Below are 23,520 nucleotides of genomic sequence, written 5' to 3'. Positions count from 1 at the left end.
CCTGACCAAGTAGGAGCTAGAACCTACTTATTTTCATCCACACTTGAGTGTTTCCCAAAACTTGGCCTTGACTTTCTCATTAATTGCCAAGTTCTGAAATGCAAGGGATGCTGTTGCTTGGTCCAGAAAAGTACTTGATCGTGAACTTCACATAGAAGTTGATATTTTTATAATTTAAAATCAAAAGTATTCCCCAGCTGTTTGACAATCAGGCCTGAGGGTATGCCTATCTCTTTGCAACATGGAACCCACAGTTATTAAGCAAAAGAGTGAGACAAGACTGCTCAGAGATGAGGTTTCTCTTGTAATTCAAAGTACCAGATACTTGCAGACCTACTAGCACACCTGCAATTTCTTTGGTAGAGAATTAACTTAACCAGTAATCTACATTCCTATTGCTGTAATAAGTAATCTGTCAATGACAGCTTGCTGGATGTATGGAAATTAGATGTTGGTCTGTCTGTTCTGGAAGGTAAAATGTTCTTGATGGACTGTGCTTGCAGGGACTGCAGCAGTGAATGTTCAGATCAAACGCATCTCAGATGCAACTTAAACATTGACAATTATGGGAAAATAGGTCCTGGCGTATGCTGTGTCAAGCCAGTGGTTCATCCTGTCCTTTATCTTGAGTATAGGTCAGCACAGCAACTTTCAAGGAACTTTCGAGGCTGCAGGAGAGATTTCATCTTGCATGGATCTGAGCAGGAAACATTTCCCTTATTCTAGGGAGAAAGTCTGAGATGTCAAAGCTTTCCTGTTCTGCACTGGGATAGAGGCAAGCTACCTGTGGTGGTCTCTGTGAAGAAATTCAGAGAAGCAGTCTAAGCGCCCTCAGGGAGCTTATAGTGACAAAGCACCTTGCTCTGTGTTTAGAAGCCCCAGGTTCAAGAGCCTGCTTGCCTGATTCATGTTAGTCTGGACTAGTGACTGCCCTGGAATAAATTTCTCTTTCTGTAGGCTTTGATCAGAGACAGTATCCTGGGCCTGAGAAGAACTATTTGACAAATGTTTCTTTGAAAATGCCTGAGAATTTGGGCTTTTTAAAAATGATGTTTTTAATCCAAAAACTTGTGTTCTGAAAATCAAGCTGATTGTGTCTTGTTGAAATGCTTATTTACACTAGCAGTTACTCAAGTCTCTCTATGGACATTGCTAAATATGATTAAGCACTGCTCAGTACAAGGAAGGACTCAATGATTTGAATTGTATATATGCATGTCTCATTTTGAAGTATCATAAATACATTTTATGTAAGTTAAATTTCTGTAAATATGGTTAACTTCTGCATTTCAAGACCTTAATTCTTAATTTGTTTTTTTAATATTGGTACATGGGTGTGTATGAGTACATTATATATGCTTTTATATAAAGACTCCTATCAAGTTATCTATAGTAGGAAAATAACAGCATCATAATAGTTAATGGCAAATAACATAAGAGGAAAAAGAATTAGCATTCCACACAGCAGGGCATTTCGGATGTTAATCTGCCTTGCAACATAATTGACAGGGAAGCTGATATCTGGAAAGATTTTATTCCTGTCTTTCCCTCTAAACAGTTAGTGTTCAGTGGTTGTGCAGCAGGGGAGATGGAGGAAAAAGTTCTCATCAAGTGAATGTTCTTCACTAGAAAAGATGTTAACTTTCTTTAGAAGGTAGTTAATCACTAGGAGAGCAGCAGATGAAGAAATTGGATAAAACACTTCCAGTTACAAAAGTTTTTATTGTTTGTGTCCCCCTCAAGAAAATTCAGCTCAATCTGAAAACTTCAAATGATTAAACCATGGGCAGTCCACTACAGACAGTGCAAATGAGAATTGTTTCAAAACTAGACATTTAGAGCTGGGATTGTTAAACAGGAAAAAAGGTTTCTTGCTCACTTTGAAATGCCAGATGAGAGACAATCTGAGACGTTGATTTTAAGGCAGAAGTTTTCTTAAAAATCTTTCTCTGTATAACAGGTTGGTGAATGTTGGAGCAAGGAATTGTTTTTATTTTTGGGGAAGTGCTCTCCTAGAACAGAAACCTAGGGCTTGGAAGAGGGAACACCTTTCTGGTCCACCAAAGACTTATTGCAAACTTTGGACAAATACCCTAAATATAATTAGGGCGCACAGAGCAAGGCGTCACTAAATGTCTCAGGCCTGTGAACAACCAAGGGTGCCTGTTTTCTACGGAGGGAAGTTTCTCTCTCTTAAAACAGCTTGTCTACAAGATTGCAGTTATTAAGTCGGGATGTGACTAGCAAGTGATCTAAGTTATACATAGTTATCATTCTTTCCTGTTGTCTGTATACAGCATCGAGGCGTGAAGAGCTGTACTTAAACTGTGGTTTGCTTTCTTGAACTTGAATTTCATTTTGGGCTGCTGGAGTCTCTGCCTCTGGGTTTTGGGAAGCTAGGTACGTTAAAGGCGGTAAGGAAAACTGCCTACAATAGTGGATGCTGTATGAATTGATTTTGTTGTTGTTGTTTTTATTTTTTTTATTTTTTTTATTTTTTTTTCCTTCTGAGATGCTTCTAACAGTGTGGTCACCAGTTCACATGCTATGCTAGAGTCTAGCATAAGACACAATAAGAAGGCTGATTTGGAAAATACTGCTGTTGGAGTCAATGAGTACTATTGTAACTCAAACTGTAAAGCTGCTTGTCCTTTACTGAAAAGAGCTCTATGTTGACAGCCTTTTAACAGCTTTTTTTTTTCCTTAGGTGATGATTCCTATTTTAGTTACACTTACAGATATCAAAAGTAATGCTGCAATTTCAGAAGTTATTACTTGTCAGCTGAGCTGTGGAAAAACTGGCTGTGTTGCATACTCTATCGCAAATGTTTGAATCAAATGTACTGGATTAGACCTCTGAAACCAACCTCCTCAAAAACTAAGGTTCTTAGCTCTTCTGGATTATCACTGATTTAGTTTAGGTCAGTGTCTGAGCCAAGGATTCTCCCAGAAGAGGCAACAGATGACAGCAAATCATGAACCCCTGATTTATGTTTTGGTGTAACTGGATGGTTTTGGGTTACATACAGTGCTCTCTCCTTGACTATACTTATACCCTGAGCTCAGAATTTGTTATAGCTCTTCTGGCTTTCATCCAAAACACTCAAAGCACGCAACAAACTTTTAAAGTTGCTATTATAACACCAGTGAGTAAACATAGGCTCAGAAAGATTAAGGAACTGTTCCAAAGCCTCTTGAAGTGTATAAGTGTTTTCTCATTAGATTTAGGTTAGACCTTCAGCTACTTTTTCAGACATACAGCAAATACCTGGAAAAGATCCTCATGATTATAGTCTAAATTCCAGACGATGCTTCCATATCCAAAAATATGGAAATTAGACATGCTTCTCGTGAGGTTATGTAATTCTAATATCACCAAAACACACATCAGGCAAAGGCAAGGTCATAAGTCACTAACTGCCTGTTCTTTGGCCTAAACAACAGGCAAAGAAGAGAGTCTGCCAGGATACCTGTGGCTGTCTGCCAGACTTAAAACAAGAAGGGGGGGGGGGAGAGAAAGCCCCTAACTAGTTACTGATATGGCCACTATGCATCATCTTCATCTCCCACAATATATAGTAAGGATTGAAGTACAGAAAATGCACATACTTGAGGTAGCTGGAAATTTAGAGGTATTCATGGATTGAATCTTTTGCTGTGAATGTACAACCTTGCAGCTAAAAGTCTGCACTTGAGATTGTTGTGCTGGAGTCCCGCACTCAATGCAGAGAACAAGTGTCTTCAGAGGTTTATTCCTCTCATTTATGCTAGGTTAAATTCTTGCCATTGATGGTAGACTCTTGGATAACTAACCTCAGCTAAACCTGAGATAAGTGAGCAGTGCTTCTTAACTGTTGGGAGATGCTTATCTGGTTGAAAGTGACTGAATATCAGTGTTAAAGGAAACTGATGTGCTGAAGTGAGTGTTGAGATACAGGGTTAAAAGGTTTTGCCTTTGTCCCAGGATGAACTGAGTACTAGCAGGGTGAAATAATTCTGTTTCTCCATGAATGCTGTTCAGCTTCTGTGTGGCTCCTGACTGTTCTGCCTCCCAGGCTTGTGCAAAAATCTTCAGGAAACTTATTCTGGGTTTGAGGTTACCATAAGTGCGATCGTTATCCATCTGTATTCCATGCAATTATTATTTATGTTATTGAATTCCCTGGAGGTAAAATTAAAATAAAGCTTTTCTTTTTTTCCATCTCCAGCTCCTGTTTTTATTTCCTCTTTCTCTTTAACAACCTTGTTTCCCAGGAGACCACTTGATGTGTTCTCATGTTTCCAAGAGACTGCAGTTCAATAGGTTGAGAGTTAATTGCCAGCTGGGAGTTTCCAGATGTTTATGCACTAGCCCAAAGAGCTGTCCACTGGTAGCAAATGAACAGCTGGAAAGACGATCCAAACAAAGCATCTTTCAGCTGATTGACACATGTCTGGAAAACTTGGCATGTTTGAAAGAAATGGAATTGAAATTAGGAACAGCTAGGAGCAAATCCTTCATTATCAATAATTAGTCAATTAGATTTTTTTGTTCAAATTCAGATATAATTCTCAAGCACTGTACTCAGTCATTATCACCCATGCAAGTAGATGACAGAAATAATGCATAGCCTTCACCCTATCTTTCCTTGATGTGTTCAGAAATACTGATTATACTAGGCTGTTCTGCAGGGCTCGATCGTGCAACTGATTTATAATAGGATATGAAGCCTTTCACCCAGCAGTCAGATTCATATCCACCCCAAACAGCTGATGGCAAATGAGCTATTAAGTAGAGCTACTTAAGAATTTTCCATAAAGGTGATTGTTCAGTGAAAATAGGTGTCTCTGAATAAAAACAAAACTTTCTATGGAGAAAACTAATCATTCTGAAAGTTTCTGAGAAATCAAAATGAGGAGGGGAAAAGAAATTTTACCAGTTTGCTGCCTTTGTGAAATCCAATAGTTATTTCATCTGGTATTTCAGGGCTCAGCGGTTCAGAGTGTTGTATCCTGTGGTATTAGGGTTTGAGGCTTGGTGCTCTGTCCTTTGAGCAGTGTCCTCCAGGAAGCATTGTATGATTTAAATGGGCCATACTGATTCACAGCAGAAGAGGCAGCCTATGGAGGGCATCAAAATTTTGATGGCTAGCCTCCACTAGGCATCAAAATGCCATGGACAGTTCAAGTGTTTTGCTGTTTGAGGTTGGAAGCAGGGTAACGGAGCAGGCAACAATCTTCTTGTGACTCTTCCTAGTGCACCAGGAGCTGAAATATTGGAAATTCTTATAGGATCAAGTAATAGGTTTCTGCTATTTTATTACAATCCAGCTGATAATGCTTTAGAAAAATGTTATTCTTGCTGATACTCTTTTTTTATACTATAAAGCGATTTCATGCAAAAGTTGAAGGTATGACAAAAGGATGGGAGCAGCGAAAGCCACACCCATAAACTGGCCTTTTCCAGTCCAAGTGTCAGGTTTATCATGAATGAGTAAACTCTGTTTTTCCAGCTGGCCATAGCTGGAATGAGGTTTTTCATGGGCTCTAAGCTCTCAGGATTCACTTGAAGTAAATTTGATGATATTTTTCTTTAAATACCTTTTTGCCCAATAAGATCTGGACAGAGTATAATTCAAGTGCATGATGTAATCTAAGGAGTAAGGTTTTTTTAAGAAAACTTTCAGGAAAGACTTTTGCCCCTGAAAAAGCATTCCTTTTCTTTGATGTCAGAGCATATGCAAACCCTGACTAGATTTCCTCCTCTTCATTTCAAATTCGTGTCCCAAGTGCCTTGTTTGGGAGTTGGTGACGTTTTCATGAATTCTATTAAATAGTGTTTGAGTTTGATACTTCCAGCATTTGCCCAAACATCTTTTGGAGAGGACTTCATAAGGGTTGTTCCCTCCTGAGAACTTACTCCCACACACACCTTCTGTGGATCTTGGAAGGAAACATTGCTCTTACAAAGAGAGGAGGAGTCTGCTGTCTACTCCATCTGAATTACAGTCACGAAGTGGTAGGAGTTGCAGGACATTGTTACCCTGAACTGTCGTCATGGCCATCACAATAAGGAGAAAAATATAGCTATCATTATGGGAGCTTTACACTGCATAGTTTATCTCTATAACAGTGCACTATGATGTGCCTAATTAGACTGTATCAGCTGTTCCATGTCTGCTACTAAAGGGAGACTTTCTTATTGTGTCTAGTCAACAGAGAGCTCTCAGCCTGTGATTTAGCACTGAAATTAAATTTAAGCATAGTTTCCCATTTGATTATCAAGCTATAGGTGACTTTTAAGGATCTTTTTCAATCCATTACCTCCACTAGCTGTAAACTCTCTGCCAGAGTTTCTTACCCTTCTCTGGGAGATGCAAACAAACTGAAAACTCATTCATTTAAAGTTAGAGGGGAATTAATCCAAATAATTCTAATTAGAGGATACAGACTTTTACTGTTGTTCAGCTGCCTTCTTTGTTGACTTTGCTCGTGAGACTTACAATTATTGAGACATAATAAATTTGGCTGGAATACACCGAAAGGAACAAGACCTTCGGAAAGCAATGTAGGGTAAGAAATAGGGCAAAAATTAATGTCCTTCCCTCCCTGCCCCCTGTCACACTGCAACAATCACCCAGCTTATGATTTCATAGTGAGGGGAGTAGGGTCACTTCCATAAAATAATCTTTAAGAATATGTATAAATTCCTATTGAGTCCTTGGTGTGTACTAACACATTAAGAACACTATAAAGTAGAAAGGAGCAAGTGTAGATCTAACTAATATTTTATGAGGAACCTAAGGACCTAACCTCCTTTATCTAAGGATGAAACAATGGATATTGTCTGAACAGCAAGATCACAGTGGTGATTTGGGCCCAAAAGACTTCATGTTCTAGCGTTTGCTTACCTTTTGTGTATTTTATAATGTGTGCAGAGGAGAAGGTGAGTGGGTCAAGATTAGGTTATGGAACATGTACAGAGATACTGTCGAGGAAACAAACTTGTGCTGCTCTTGGAAGATGCCCACAACTTGATGGACATGCTGCCTGAACCTTGAAAGATATGGTATCTCCACTTCAAGGAGCTTGTGAGATTGCAGATGTTCTGTAGTAACTTCAGAGAAAATGTCCTCTGCATAACAAGCACTACTTTTGCTGCAGGAACTGGCAGGTTTTCAGTATACTGCAGTAAGCAGGAATAATCTGATCACATCAAACACAAGTGATACAAGATATTGCAACATTGACTGGTTATACAAGAAGGGGAAGCACGGGGTTGAGCAGGAGAGCTGGGGCAGAGTTTTTGCCCTGCTCTACCATGACAGGGCTTTAGCCTTTATAGTTGATAAGCTAACTTTCTGGAGAGACCAAAGACATGATCTACTGGAGTGGCTCTGGAGCCCTTATGATAAAGCAACATGGATGTTTGGATCGTTTGGTCTTTGCTGTGATCATCTTTGTATGCGTGGCTAGAAGCCGATGAGCCCTTGCAGCAGCGTGTGCAGGGTGGTGTCTTTCTGGTGTGAATGCAAACAGGGAGATTACTTGTGGATGCAAATTAGGCTAAATAATAGGTGTAGTCCTCTGCAGTAGGAAGTTCTAAGTCCTTGTATGCTCTTTGTTTGAAGTACTTGGTACAAACGAAGAGCACGAGACCTCCAGCATGTTATGGCAGTAAGGGTCTTGCTCCCAATGCTGCTGCTCAAGCAAAAGTAGGATCTTATGCTTCACCTTGCTACCGTATGTGTTCTCTGAGATCATTAATCCTATACAACCCTGTGTACCTGATACTTAAACATGTATTCAAATAAAAATAAGCATTCATATTTATGCTTCACCAGGACTTAGAAGAAGTGATGATAGCTTCGTTTCTTGACTCTTCACTTGTGAAGAGTCTAAAAAGAAATTTTATGGCTGTTTTAGTGGGAATGAGATGATGATGGGAAAGCACTTCGTTCTATATCCCAATTTTAAACTGATCAGCTCTAAAATACTGCTCTTACTGAGATTTTTGCCTTCTGTTTACAGGCTGTGCCTTCCTAACATACTGCGAAAGGGAGTCTGCTCTAAAGGCCCAGAGTGCACTGCATGAACAGAAGACACTGCCAGGGGTGAGTCCAGATTTTATATATATATACACACTTATGTATTTCATAATCTAAAATGTGTTACATATGGAGTTCCCAGTGTGGATTTGGAAGCATGATGTCTTTGGTTGCTTGAATGACTCACTGTTTGCATTGTGCAAATAAAATCAAGATGCCACCAGGCCCACTGAAGTGGTTTCTGTGCACAAAAATAAAAGCTTTTTCCTCTTATCAGGAGACAGGTAGAGGTAATTAACTGGTTATGGGCTGAATTCTTGCTCAAGTGAGGAAAGGCTTTAGACTTCTGACCTCTCCAATGAAATGCTAAAAGTGCTTACCAGGTACTATCTCTCAGTATTTTTATTCTCTGAAGCAAGGTGTGGCAGCAAGAAATCAAGAAACAGATTGCATTATTGAGTTATCACAGAATGAAAACATATTCCTGATGACAAACTGGTTTGACTCAGTTACTTTAGTATTCAAGCAGCTGTAGCAGATTGGAAAGGCGGTGAGACAAGAAGAAAAGAGAGAGAGAGAGGAGACAAACACAAGATAATGAGGAAAATTATTCACGTGAGCAAGATCTAAGGTTTAGACAGCACAAGTGGAACTAAAAATAGAATCAGCATTATGTGGGGAAGACCTGCCCTGCTGGCATATGGGTTTTCAGTTTAGCAGTAGTGGGAGGAGGGAAGGGGAAGACTATTTAGATTCAGCTGGGATGCATGGACTGGAAACAGCTGAGTGCAGTACTCTGGTGCTGGAAAAGCATTAGTTTGACTCTGTCACTGAAGCCAGTGATCAAGTACTTGAGTATAATCCTGAAGGTTTCAGGTTGTATCTAAAATAACAGGTGACTGGCCCCCAAAAGTCTGTATTAGTTAATATTGAGAGACAAGTCTGTTCACTCATAACTTAGCTCTCTACAGAACTCGAGAGGTGCTGCACTAGTTGCTCCATGCTGCTGAAGATAGTGCTGGTTTTGTTCTGCTTTCTGGTTCTGTTCTGTTTGTCATCCTGGGTCTATTTACCTATATCTTTGCAACCTTGCCAGTATGGAGATGCCCACGCACCTGCTCATCTGCATCTATCTTTGCCTTGAATGCCGTATCTTATGTAAATACATACATACTTCTTTCACTAAAAATACACTTCTGTCAGCTGACAACTCCTTCTGAATTATTTTTTTTTAGAAAAAACAATTAGCCACAGACTAAGTGACTTGAGTCTTATTAGGATTTAATTTTTCTCCTCTCATATTATGATATTGACAGATAATACTTTCCTCTTATTTTTTTCTGTCTGAATAATGGAGCTTAATGTATCGAAAACACCTTTTGAGTAGGGATGCTTTGAGAAACAATTTCATTTACTCAAAATTTTCTGAAATAAGCTTGAAAGTGGCATATGTGCAAGTATCAAACCTAGAGCTATGCTTATGGTGAATGGGGTGTTGTATATTTAAAAGATGCTAACTAAAATTCCAATCGTCCTTGCTGAGATTATTTGTCCCTTATTAACAGTCAGACTACTAGCTCACATATGGAGCTCATACCTTTTGTGTCTCATCTTGAAGATGTGTGATATCTCAATGAAGTCAGTGGACTAGTGAGGTTATAGAGGGCTCAGATTAAAAAAAAAAAAAAAAAAAAAAAAAAAAGAACCTTTCTTTATATTTCCATGTTTCTGAATCTTAGCTTGCATTTTAGGGATTTTTGAAAGCTATTGTCTCAGACAATGGCAAAATTCAACCAGATTTGTATTAAGACAAGATTTTGCAAACTGTGTTGCCTGGTCCTAGACCATAGTGAGAACATCTTGTTTTGTGTCTTATTTCTTATTTCTGTCATGTGTAGCCCAGACTGACTATGCTGACTTCAGATGGCTTTTTTGTTATGCCAAAGTGTAAAACAAACCAGGATCTGGCTGAATGGGGAACAAAGAATCTTCCATGCCTAAAATAACCTGGTTTTTAAGAGTTCTGAGCTCTGATCTCTATCATACTCATTTTCAGTTCTATTTGTCTTGAGATAAAGCCTTACTTTCCACCAGCAAACCCTATGCCTGCAGTTTTCTGCCAGGTTCCTGAACTCATCTTCTGAATGATGTCACTGTAGTTTATTTAAGGAAACCAGCCTTGTGTCTTGATAAACTATCGTGCCTGGATACTGTTTTATGTTTCCTATGTGAGTAGCAAAGAATTATTTATGACTTACCTGCCTGTATTTGATAACATGCACTGACAATATCAAGCATAGTTCATCACCATAAAATAGGAAGCTCTTGTAAGGTCAAGGGTCTAAGTCCTCATTCACATGAATTCACAAATAATACATATATAACACCTACTCTTGACCTTTCAGCATTTGTGACACAAACAGTATCACCGAGGAACTATGGAAAATTAACAAGTCTCGTATAGGAAAAAATAAATAATACTACAGTGAGTTGTTAAATTGAGATGCTTTTCCCTCTCCTCAGTAAACTGTATGTTTGCCTGCCCTTGCAGTATTGCTGTTTGTGTTCTTTCTATTATAAAACAGAATTGAGTCATTTTTAATAATATGCACATGAATGCTAATGTATGGAAATAGTGAAGCATCGGGAGTTTGTGTCCAGATTCAGATGCCTTGCCTCTTAGCTATGTATCATTGTGTTTTTACTGGAGTGGCTACATGCACATATTTTACAGTAATTACTTTCTGAATGTGCTTTGTAAGATGACAGAAATATGTTTCACATATTTCTGTGTTATATGTGGGACATAAAGTCATCTTGTGGAATAATCAAAAGACTTCCAAGCAGGTATGTGTTGATTAATAAAGTCTTTATAGTACTTTGTTTTGGGGCAGGAAGGAAGCATGATAGATATTTTGTAGGAACCAGAAAGGAATATAAAACAATTATCAGTTGAATACTTTTTATTTAGATTAATTAGGCTGTTTTGGACAGTTTGAAATTCTGCCTTGCCTAAAATTGAAGACTAAGATAGTAGGGTATGTATGTATGTGTAAAGAGTACTTCTGTGAGTGTTAGATGATTCAAATTCTAATGTTTTATTTGTGATTGTTTATTTTACATATAATAGGGTAGCTGAATGATGAAGTATATTAGTTCTTTAATAATTTATAGAAATGCTTTGATGTTACAGTAATTACATTAAAGGTCACATATCAAAGGTAATTTGGTTGAGCAGCTGTGATGGTTTCTCAGAAGCAATCAATATTGCTGTCCGTGGTGCTGATTTCACCAAGGGGACTGCCAGATTAAAGGAGGCTTATTACCAGCCAGACAGACACGAGGGAAATCAAGAACAGATTGGAGAGATGCACTATTCTCTTTCCCCACCTATAATTAACACTGTTCACCATAATCTGTGCTAATCCTTCATAGTGGGAAACCACTTTTTTTCCCCCCCTGACATCATAAAAGCAAAAAAGGGTAATTTGGGGAGAGGGAAAGAGAAAGTAGGGGAAGTAAAAGTTGATTCACCCTTGGGATTTTTGATCCTAATATATCTCTCAGTGATAAAGTGCAATATCAGAAACACATTCCATGATCTTGGGGAAAGCAGAGGGAAAAAAGTGATCTAGGCAATGATAGTGCAGGGGACATGAGAATTATCTGCCTGCAGATTTGGTATAACATTATCTATTTGCCCCACAAAGCTCCACAGGAAATCAAATCAGGGAAATAAAATTATGTTTTAAGTGTAGTCATTCTGATTACAAATTATAGGGAAGCCAACTTTTTCTCCCCTTTCTTTTTTCTTTCTGAAGTGAATGGCAGAGGATAATGCTGAGAAATGTAATTATGCTATCAAGATCTACTTTTATTTATAGCACAAATAAACTGAGCTCATATATGATAAGCACAGCAGCATTTTTTCCTCTGGTTCTTTGTGGCTTTCTCAGGCACTGGGAATGAATAGTCTGAGTATATGTGGTTGGAGGCACTGCCTTTTCATATAATGTTAAAACCTCCCTGTAAGACTCAAAGAATAACTATGAAATTAATTACTAGGAAAGTATTAACCTCAGAAATCTGAAGATCTTTATCAAGTTGGAGAAATAAGCAGGATTTTGTTGTTTTAGTATATATTTCTGAAAGGAAGAATGGTACTATGGATGTACTAAATTGCTCAGAACATAATTAGTGTTTCCTTCTTAATAGTTCTTTGTCTCTTCAGCCACCTAAAACAAATACTGTTATAGTCACTCTTGTTCTTCTTCAAAAAAAGACTCCTTAACATTAAAAGATAGGTGGTTCATAAGACTGTTATTAAACCCTTGTTAAAAACTGATGAAGCTAAAGTGCTCAGTCTTCCAAAAATCTTGTGCATATTATTGCTCTCACTTCGTTAAAATTCATATGTGAAGAAAGACCCCTGAGCACAGAAGTCTTGCAAAATCTAGCCTTTCTTGAATCCTTGTAATGAGGCTTAAATGAGACACAGGTATCACACAGACCTTGTAAGAGTCCTGCATGTATAGCATGAATTTCACCCATTTAAGCAGACCTTGCTATAATTTTACAGTCTCACTGTCCTTTTTAATGTTTGAAAGGCTTTTCCAAAAGCTTGTTAGCCATGAAACCACATATCACCCTGCACACTGTGTTAAGCCAAAAGTGGTATCATATTCCCGCATGTTCTCATTTCAATTTTTTTTTCTACCAATGTAAATTGCAATTTGGTCAGCAGTGGCAGGCTGGATGGGTTCCATTGATTAAAGTAGCCTGCTGAACACACAGCCTGCTCACCATGCCCTTTAGATTTTGCAAGAAAACACATTTAATTGTTCCCTTGGGAGAAACATGTCTGTTTTCTGAAGTTAAAAATGAAGATGAAAAGGAATAAAAACAGATTTTTGAGGTAAGATACTGGCAAAAACTAGTCCTGTAGAAAATTCTCTAGTACTGTAAAATCTTTAGGTGTCAATGTCATGGTTAAAAATTTTTGTCTCTTTTCCTCCTCCTGACTGACCAGACAGTCAAAAGATTTTTGGATCATACTTTGTGGAAAGGAGGGGACAAGAAAGAGGGAGAGGAATCCATATGCACTTTCCATTTGCTAAAAACCCCTGTAGTTTGACAGTGCTGTTCTGTTCACCAGATGAGATGAAACACCTGGGTCCTATCTGCTTGGTAAACATTAAAGTTCCATTTCACTAGTTAAAGATTGGCTTCTATATCCCTATACAGCAGCCGCTGGAATACAAAGTAAACTCTCTGCAATCCAGTCCAAAGAGCTTTGGAGCAAAAGGATATAGTGCAAGCATTGTGACAGAACCAGTGTGTTGAATGCATGCTGTTATATCTCAGCTGAGACTGGTGTATTCATTGCGTTTGTGATTTACGACAAAGCTCAGATGTGCAAAATGTGAACTAGGCTTCTCAATTGTATTTGAGATTTGGTGAGAATTCAAAAAGGGTGTGCTTAAGTTAAATTATTAAATGTATTGTATTTTCTTTCGCAATTTGACACCTTTTTGGCTTTCAAAGGGCAATTTCTAAGCTATTCAACAAAAGCTGTTGCTGGACCTTCATTTGCTTTATGTGTTATTCAATGACAACTTTTCTCTCTGACGTGTCTGCCATAGGAGGATCAATCTAATTTTATGTACAACTGTAAAGATGAATGATAAGTAGAAAGGATTCAGGCAAGTACAAGTTGAATAAATTATAAAGGGCAAATGATGACAGGACTGAGGGTCCCATGAGACAGTGATATGATAACAGAAACTAAAGACGAATTTATGATGGATGTAGTTAGCATGTACTGAGGCTGTTAATTCTTCAGGGTAGTTTTACAACTTCTTGTGATTGGAGCAATCAAAGTATTTCATTTTAAAGAGATGCTGTATATTTTCACTTGTCTGTTCTGCATATTTGTATGGTCTCATTTATATGCATGGCAGTAAACTCCCATAGGCTAGTCAAGCTTACCTCCCATCAAAGGGCTCCTATTCTCCAAACCATAATGCCACTGTTTATGCATAAATAAAAAGATAATGTGTAAAGATTTGAGGGCAAACCTACATCTCAAAAAAGTTTCCATTTTCATAGCACACAGCAATCAGCTCAGATTCTGCAAGTGACTGAGCACCTTCAGCTACCTTCAAAGCCAAGCCAAGGGATTGAGTTAGCTCACAGATCTGTGATGAAAAACTATATATAACAAGCTTCAGGTAGGTCAAATTTTAGGTTTAAGCTACTTTATGATGCTGCATCAGCTGCTCTTAAAGTTAGAAGCAAATCTGATCTTGGAGCATTTCTTGATTGCATTTCATTCATACTCTTATTTCTATCTCTTGTTCCTTATTAAGGATATTTGCATGAAAATGATCTTTTTTTTTCCTTCCTCTGAAGGATTCTCTTGTTTGTGAGTAATGCTTACTCTGGCCTACATTTGTGCATGCCATGGCTTTGATTCTGACTTCATTTACGCAAGTGTAAATCAGCAATGATCTGATTGAGGTCAAGGGATTTATGTGGTGAAGGAAAGAGCAGATTCAGCTATATTTGTCGCTGCTGAAATGATGTCATCGTGAACCAGTACCATTGCTCTAAATGAGGAAACAAATTTATACCAAGAATCTTTCCATCAGAATATCTGATCTCATAAAATGCTAAGCATCCCTGACTGTTGCTGGGCCATTAGAGAGCTCTCATGGGCTTTCTGCTGGAGGAAGTTCCAGCTCTGAACTGCAGGAACTGGAGATGGTCAGTGTCTGGGTGTCTCAACAGTATCAGCCCTTAGACACTATTCAATCCTAAGCACTAGGAGGTTTCAGTGATATTGCACTAGTGATTCAAGTAACGACAGGATATATTCTGGAAGAATTCACAAGTAGTAGACCACTGTTTCTTATAATGTGTTATATGGAAAATATTGTTTATCTATACACACACTGACCAGTCCAGAGGTCATTTTTCCTAGGATAACCCTTCCATAAACACCTGTTTGCACTATGCTGTAATGAAGTATGCAGTGACTCTGGAATATTAAGCTATCCCTTCATTATGGATCAGTGAAGCACTTGGATGAAGATGTTATACAACTCTGTTGATTTGGCCTTTCATCTGTGGCAATAATGCCTGCCTATATTATAGGTATACCAAATGCAACTGTACTACTTCTGGCTTACGTTGGTGTGTGCTTTCTGCTCTGTGCTTCTTTGTGGTGTGTACATGCTTTTAAATCTCTTGGATATTCATGGAGAGGTAAATTACTCCTAAAATTATATGCAAGAACTGCAGTTGGGTGGCGGTGGAAGTGTATATGTGTATTTCCAAAGTGACAAAATAATTTGAAACTCAGAGAGGCATTTCTTGGTCTGGTTTAGTTTAGTTAGCCCCTATAATAGCAATGCAAACACTACAGCACAGACTTGAACATTGAGGAGCAACTTCAGTCCATGGCTAATTTCTGGGAGTGTACACAATAAGGACTTAAATTCTGGCTGAAACTTCTGAGCTATTTCTGTTTAGGCTTCTAATGCTACCTAGGCTAGGAACATCTATGCGTGTTGAAAACAGTTTAGGTGGACTGCTTTAACACAAGAAATGGAGGCATTGGCTGCAAACACTTTCAAAAAGCTCCTGTCCTGCATTAAATACTTTAAGTGCATGATTCATACATTTAACCATGCTTAAAGTTAAGTACATCCTTTAAGGAATTAGCAGAACTGAAATCCTTTGGGAGTGGCAAAGCCTGTCCCATCTCTGCATATGGATAACTTTTGATAGGACCTGACATAATGCAACTTATTTAGCTTCTGTGCTTCACTTCTGCTGTGCTCTTGTTTTGGCAGGGAGAAAGTGGTGGAGAATGACTGGCCATGAGATTGCACTGTCAGTCTGGACAAGTAGCTATCTTAGTGGCTTTGCTCTGTGAAGTAGCTGCAGTGAGAGCCTTACAGTGGCACTGCATGTATGAGTTGCTGTACTTGGCAGGTTCCCAGCAATGTCAAATCTTTCTGATTAGTTTCTGTAAGTACAAGGACAAAATTAAGCCTAACCTATTTTTCAAAGAATAAATGCACATTTCCCATTTTTCTCCTTAATGGGAACCTTCTTATATCTTGTTTCCCATACTTTTTCTCCCCTACTCTGTTCAGCATTCAACTCCTTAAAAAAAAAAAAAAAAAAAAAAAAAAAAAAGTCTTCTTTCATTAAAGATCACCTTTTAAAAGCACATGCCTTTAAATTCCTCTGATTCTGTACCTAATTTTAACTTCTAGATGCATATATTCTTTAGCTCCAAATGAACTCCCTTGCTTTCCTCATATGGTTGGGAAGCTACCATTCCTCAAAGCTGTTTTCTATTGCATGTTTTTCTGTATCTCGTTGCAAAAGATAGCTTTTTGGTCATTGTCTTTGGAGGCAGATCTGGCAGAGCAAGTCTTGTCCAGTTATAACTAATCCTTTTCAAGCTCAGGTTGCTCATTCAAACTGATGGAGTGAATATCTATTTTTCTATTGTGTGAATGGCTTGATCATGTTTGTTAAATTGATATCTTATAAAACATGATGTCATGAGTTTCTGATTTCACTTATAGCTTTGATCAATATAATAGTACTTTGCTTCCAGGGTGGTGAAACTGGAATCTTTTTCTCTTTTTTCCCCCTTGGCCCTTTTCCTTGCAGCCAAACTAAAGCTGGCTTATCCTGACAGTGGAACTGATCATCTTCCTCAGTAAACGTCTGAGAGCTTGCCTCTGTCTTTCACGTTCCCTTGTAGTGTCCTCTCTCGGTAAAGTCACACAAGTACTTCATGTCTGGCTGAAGAACATTGCCTCCTTTTCTCCTCCATCACATCCTGCTCTACCTGTCTGTCCTTGCTGTCTCTTATCTCCTTTCAGACTTACTCGAAACATTACCCTGTGTTCACATAATGCCTGCCTGGTGAAATGAGTTTAGGTTATAGCTGCCAAGGCAGGAATGCTGCTGCCCAACTACTTCTGCCTTGGAGATCACATATTCTTTGCAGACAAGGGACGGACTTAGCTTACTGATTCTTCTCTCATTTTAAGACACTATGTGTATATAAGCAGTAGAGCCAGCTGCTTCTAAATCCAATGTTTCTTGAAACTATGAGACTTAGTGTATATGTGCTTTGTAGTGCTTTGCACATGTTGGCCAACAGAGAAGAGGCAATGTGGGAAGGGTTCGTGCAATGCTTTCTGGTCTGCTCTTCCTTAGAACAACTGAGGAGAGACTAGAGTGATTTCTGTGCCTGTGCTGATTCTACAAGGGTGGGCAGGGGGATCCTGCAGTCTCACCATTCTGGTGGTAACAACCTGCTACTCTGAGCTTATTTTTCCTATAACTGCACCCTTGCATTGCTTGATGTTGCATGCATCTTCATCTGACAAGGGAGAGGCTAAGACACTCCTGGGAAAGCTGGGCATAAAATGTCAGGAGCAGAACAACACATCCTGGGAAAATGTATGTATTTGTGGGAAGAGATAGTGTGGATGAAATGTGAATAAACTACTAATAGTGAAATGCAGATGTGATACTCTTCAAGGGGAATGTCTTGGGTCTCAGTGGAGATTCCAAATTTATCTGTATTGCTGTGTGTTTCTCTTTATTTTATTAAGCCTAAACCTTTTCTATCAGCACTCTGAACCCTAGCTGCCATAGCACAGTGGTAATGTCTTTAAAGTGAGCCTGTCCAAACTAATTTCGTTGTCCTTGTTGATTGAAGTGCAGCAATTAAGCAGACAGCACAAACGGGTCCAGATAAATTGGGTATTTACAATTATTTCAGTTTGGATAATCTAATGTGATGTTCATTGTGCAGCTAAGAAATGTGCTTCCCAGTGAGGGAGGCTCCCATCCTGTCCTCTCACTTGCTAGGTGAAAATTCAGAGGAATTCTACTGAGTCTTGCAGAGTTTAAGCTACTTTACATCACTGCAGCTCAAATCAGAATCTTACCCTCTTTCTGTAGATGCCCTGTAAAGCTGCCTCCCTTCAGCTGTGCTTGCACTTCAGAGATACAGTCAGGGGAGCTGGAAGGTCATGTCTTTTCTTCCTGGGCCAGGGTTGTGTTGTTGAACTCTTTCACTTTGGGGAATCTAGCTTTCTTTGAGTGCGTCTTTGCTCTCCAGCACAGAAACTGACTGACAACTGGAGTTACGCTCCAGATCTGGCATTGTTGCTGACTTTTTGGATAGCATTGCAATCAGATTCACTCATTACTAATGCTTCTCTTTCCTGATATTAGCACCTTGGGACTATATTCTGACTTTCCACCAGTTCTGGTTGAAAACTCATAGCAATATCAGTTGAATGGCAGGTGATTTGCACTAGCAGATCAATAGAAAAAGGCTGATCACTGTTACTTCTTGCCTCATTTCTTTGCAGGATATATTGTGTGTCCTTCTCTCTTCCTGCAGTGCCTCTCTACCCCCCGCCCCAAGCAATGCACTGTCTGAGCAGTCTTCACCAATGTAATTGCATTTAGGGCCAGCACTTTTCCTGCAGACCCTGGAGTGTGCAGTGCTTAGGTCTTGGTTATTAGTCTACACAATAAATGAAGCCCATTAGAAGAGGATAGTCAGGGCTTGGAGAAAGCCACCTTACTTGTTATCTGAGGAGGTTGTGTTAAGCCTCTGTAGTTATTAATCATACTTTTCCATGCAGATAGCTGAAGATTGAGTCACATTTATCCTCTTTGCTCTTCATTCTTTCACACTGCTATGCAAGCACTCTATTATCGTTGTTCTTATGATTATTCATAGCCCATCCAGTCAGCCAGGACTGCTTCTGAGATGCTGCTTGAAGTCTTGCACCTATGTGCAGTGGCTTGATGATACAGAACAGAGCCACTGGAGGTCTCTCCTTTTATATGCCGGAAAACATCCTTGAGAGTCCTAGAAAGTCTCTGCTAGCTATTATTGAATTGCAGTATCTTGTCCAGAGGCCAAAAGTTCTGAACAGAAGCCGACACTTTTAGAAGAGCTAGGTTTAACAGCAATCTTTTTGATGTTATTTGCTTTATCTTTTAATACCAGCTCTAACCTTGAACTTAGATTAGAGGACGTGCTACCCTGTAGCTCTTTAAAAGAGCATTAGGCTAGGTTTCAATCAGTGGATGACCCCCCTTTTCCTCTTCATTTTTAAATGCTTAAACTAAGATAGAAACAGATCTGTACCAGGTGTACTTAATAGTGTAAACCAAAATGATTAATAAAGGGGAAGCATTTATTCCATTGAAGAAATTGTCCTTATGTTTAAAATTTTCCTGGAAATATCTTTTTACTGCTTTCTCTCATGCTCTCTCCTTGCTTCTGGTAATCAAAAAAAAAAAAAAAAAAAAAATTATTTTGTCCCCTGACCCCTCCCAACCTTCCCAAAAGACTTCAGTCATTCAGTCATGGAGAATTTGCTCCAATGAAATGATGGTTAAAGCAATTTTTTGGCTAACTTTATTCAGAATAGTGACTGCACAACCAATTCAGTTGCAGATCACTTCAGTGTTTAACTGTTATGTACTTGCATACCTATTTTGCTTTGTATCCACATTCAGCTTTGTAGAAATTATACTCTAATTTTCATGTTCCACTTAAAGCCATTCACAGAAGAGCAGTTTTCTTCTGAAACAGGGACCAGATGGGGACATGCACAATCCTAAGCCAATAAGTTCATAGTACCTAGTTCAACATCAAGCCTGTTCAAAATCACCAGTTCAGCCAGCTGCTAAAACCTAGGTATGCTTCATCCAACCTGCAGTTTGAGTCACCATATCTAGCAGTCTGGCCATCCTAAAAATCACTCTACAATCTATGAGGAATGGCACATGACCAGAATGAACGGTTCATCCTTTTCTTTTGATTGAGGCAAATAAACTCCTAACCTTGATTTCTCCTTAAGAAGCCTAAGTATAAGTGGGTCTATTTCCCTCACTTTTGCAATGACGACATTGATACAGGTTGCTTAAGCTTTCCAAATGCTGTATTTAGATAGTAATCCATATCTAGTGGAAATCATCATTATGATCTTGATTTGAAGGCCTGCTACTCTGCCAGCTCATGGCCTGGCTCCCCCTTTTCTGTCCTAGCCCAAACAATGTGTTTGATAACACACAAGACACTAGAGCTCTCTAATTGGGACTTATATTTGATTTTTATTTTTAATAGAATTATTTTCATCTAGAAAATATCAGTTCAAGACCATCCCATTTGAGGGACTTATGGTTTTTTGTTCAACTATTTGAGACTAACATCTTGGATCTATTAGACAATTTTAATTTAAATGAGGAAGCTGGAAAACAGAAACAGAATCAAACGGCAAGCATGGCATTTGCTTGGCATGTAGAGCTAGCCAAGTATGAATTCATGCCCTACATAATTAAGAACAGAACTGGCCCTAGTCTTCCTCTCCTGACCCCAGTTAAGTTTCTTAGCTTTTTGAAGAAAATGTTTGCACATGCACTTCTTTCTTTTCTCCTCCCTTCTGGTTTCAAAATTTGAAAACCTCAGCCTGAGACAGAAAAGGAAAATACCTCAAATAATGAGGTTGTTTTTTTTTGGTTTCGTGGGGTGTTCTTTGATTCTTGTTTGATTTTTTTTTTTTTTGAGTGAGTGAAGATGTTTTTGTATGGACCTCTGAGACAAAATATCAGACCTGATTGATTTTCAGAGGGCTATAATCTATTGTCTTGACATCTTGTAATAAGAGACGGCTAGGCATACAGTCTGTGAGTTTAATGTTTCTGACCTTAGGTTTCACTAAAAGATGTTGACAGTTCTGGAGTTGTCCGTCTGAAAATTGGACTCCTTTCTCTTCCTCAGGTGGGAAAATGGGGCCATGGGAAGGTATAGTGAGGAGTTACTGGCCTGTGATAAAGTGCAGTCTTGAGGGCTAGAAGCAATGATCCAGGATTGGGAGAAACCTACATTCAGACTTACCTGTTCCATAGACAGTAGTCAATGAACTAATCTTCACCTCAGTATCCTACCTACAAGATGGAGCTAGTTAACCTTCCTCCACTATCACTTCTTTGATTATTAATACTTATAGTTCTTCAGAGCAGGATTTGTTTCATATGTGCCCGTGTTTGTGTACAGCGTTTAGCACTGTCAGCCCTTGCTTTTGAATACAATATCCTAGACATTTCTGTGGTGCTGACAAAGGATGATAACTGTTGGAAGGGAAAACCTCTCCTCAGATATAAGGTGACGGTTCAGGATGATTCTTGCTTTTCAGAAATAGGCTGTCTCTTTCCTCCTTTTATGATTGACCTGAAAATAAATAAGGGAAGAGTGACAGTCTTACTATTACTTAAAAAAAAAAAAAAAAAAAAAAAAAAAAAAGAAAAGAAAAGGGGGGGGGAAGTGTTTTTTTTTTTTGGACACATGCTATACTTCTCCATAGTGTACTTGACATCTGTAATAAAATTTTGGGTCAGATACTTTTCAATAAAAAGCAGCATCCTACAAACAGCCTCACACTTGTATTAGGGTCATGTCAAGAATAATAGAGACTATTGTCACTGCACTGAGTCTCTACATTGTATTAGGTATTCCTCATTTCTCTTTTCTTTGCTTCTCTACAGAACATAATAAAAGTTGCTTATCATGTTTCACCGTATCTCATCAAAGGGCTCAGAAGGGGAAGCTGGTTAGCAGGTAGCACAGCTCCTCAAAGTTGCCCTTCTGCTCTAGCCTCTCTGAGTACAGGTGGAGCATTTGCATCATCTTGCTTGATCATATCTGTCCTATCCTCCTGTCTGGATGAGAGCTGCAGGAAGGAAGGAAGCAGGGCTTCTGTCAAGGAGAATTTAGTTTTCCTTGCTATTACTTCATAGAGAGACTGTATGTTGGGGCAGGGGGAAGGGGGTTGTCTGTGTACATGTACATTGTCCTAAGGAGAGAAGAGGGAAGGATACAATCAGTTATATTGAGAGCTATCCAAAAGAGACTATCCCGGATAAACTTCCTTTCAGTGCACTCACGCCTGCCATGCTGCTCACTGGTGCACAACCATCAGGCACCTGCCCATATGTAGAATAGGTCTTATCTATATTGCCTTTGCACTGGGGGTCACTCCCTGCTATGGCTTTAGACTATGCTATCCAGCCCAGCAGAAAAATAGGTGTGCTATCGTGGACCTGCACTTCTGACCTGTATGCATCTAGCAGTGGGTCTTGGCCTTGATTTCTTTGTACGTCTTGTCCATCCAGTTTTGGATCAGTGCTCACAGCAGTGTGAGGGTCCACGAGTCCTGATCTGCCCACACTTTCATGTATCAGCAATTGCTTTTGGCACTCAAGCATGCTTTGAGCAGTGCATCTCAATCAACCCTTATTCTCTTTTGGTGGACAACTGGAGCAAGCAGGAGAGGCCACCAAATTACAGTTCATCTCATTTATGCCCCATGGCAGGCCTTAAAGCCAGTTCACACAGGTAAGGGGCTTATTTCCTTCACATTCCATGCCCAGAGCTGCTCCTGAGATGCTTTTAGTAAATCTCTTTTCTTGAATGATAGTTGCTGAGATAGGTGGCAAAATGACATATAGTTCCCTCCAGGGGTGTGACGCTTGCTCTCCTCTGACTGAAATGCGGTTACGCTTGCCAGCTAATGCATCTAGAATTCAGTGCCTTCTGTTTGATGCCACACACCTGTACTTGCTTTCTCTTCTCTCCCCTCCCTTCTTTTTTTCCAAAGCCTAGTGACATCCTTTGCTATTTTTGAGGTGCTAGTGTAGATCAAAGTCCTCTTAGGATCAAACAATGTGCTGCGTGCAATCCTTATGGTTACAAACAAGGTCTTTCACTGACAGAAGCACATTTCTGTGCTGCATTTTCAGCAGCCTATCAGCCTGGATTCAGGGATAGCTTTTGATTTCACAGGGAAACTCTTTCCTGCCCCCCCCCCCACCACTTCTTCAGAAAAAGGAGAGAGAGAGAGAGAGGAGGGAAGAAGAAAAAAAACTCGTTGAGAGAAAAGAGTAAGGAGAACAGTTTTCTTTAAACTTTAGAGAGATTTAGCATAGCCACGTTTGGTTTCCTATGTCAGGTAGAAGATACCAAGCTTTCATGGGGACAATTGTACCTAACGCAAAAGGCAAGAAAGCAAGTAGTCTGAGAAACTTGCTTAAATGGGTGTGTTGCATGATTTTGAGTGTGGGCTTTCTTTTTTAATATCTTAAGACCCTCATTTCCCTGTAAGTTTCATGCTATTTAAAATGTCTTCAGTATAACTTCTGCCAGCTGAAGGTAGGTGGGGACAGAATATGATTTGAAAGGGAGATAAATGGCCTTCAATTCAGGGGTACCTATTACAGCGGACAATTACATCCTGCGAATCTTTTACTTGCATGGCCTTAAGCATTTCTTTAAAAGAATATACTGAAAATATAACTATTAACATACAGTTTTCTGACGAGCTTGGATCTTTTGCACCCTTATCGCTTGGGATTTTAGGAAGGTTTTCTGAAA

The 23,520-nt window shown here is 39.1% G+C and overlaps 1 protein-coding gene across 1 annotated transcript in view; it reads left to right on the top strand.

The window, feature by feature from the left end:
• The window catches only part of CELF4 (CUGBP Elav-like family member 4), a 709,411-nt gene that overhangs the window by 81,341 nt on the left and 604,550 nt on the right, over positions 1-23,520 (top strand). Inside the window, exon 2 of the mRNA XM_062599561.1 lies at positions 8,011-8,093. Coding sequence (XP_062455545.1) covers positions 8,011-8,093 — 83 coding nt within the window. The remainder of the gene's footprint in view (positions 1-8,010; positions 8,094-23,520) is intronic.

This window comes from Rhea pennata, chromosome Z (genome assembly GCF_028389875.1).
Source record: "Rhea pennata isolate bPtePen1 chromosome Z, bPtePen1.pri, whole genome shotgun sequence".
NCBI lineage: Eukaryota > Metazoa > Chordata > Aves > Rheiformes > Rheidae > Rhea > Rhea pennata.
The sequence above is the reverse complement of the archived record's forward strand: the minus strand, read 5'-3'. Positions and strand labels throughout refer to the sequence as shown.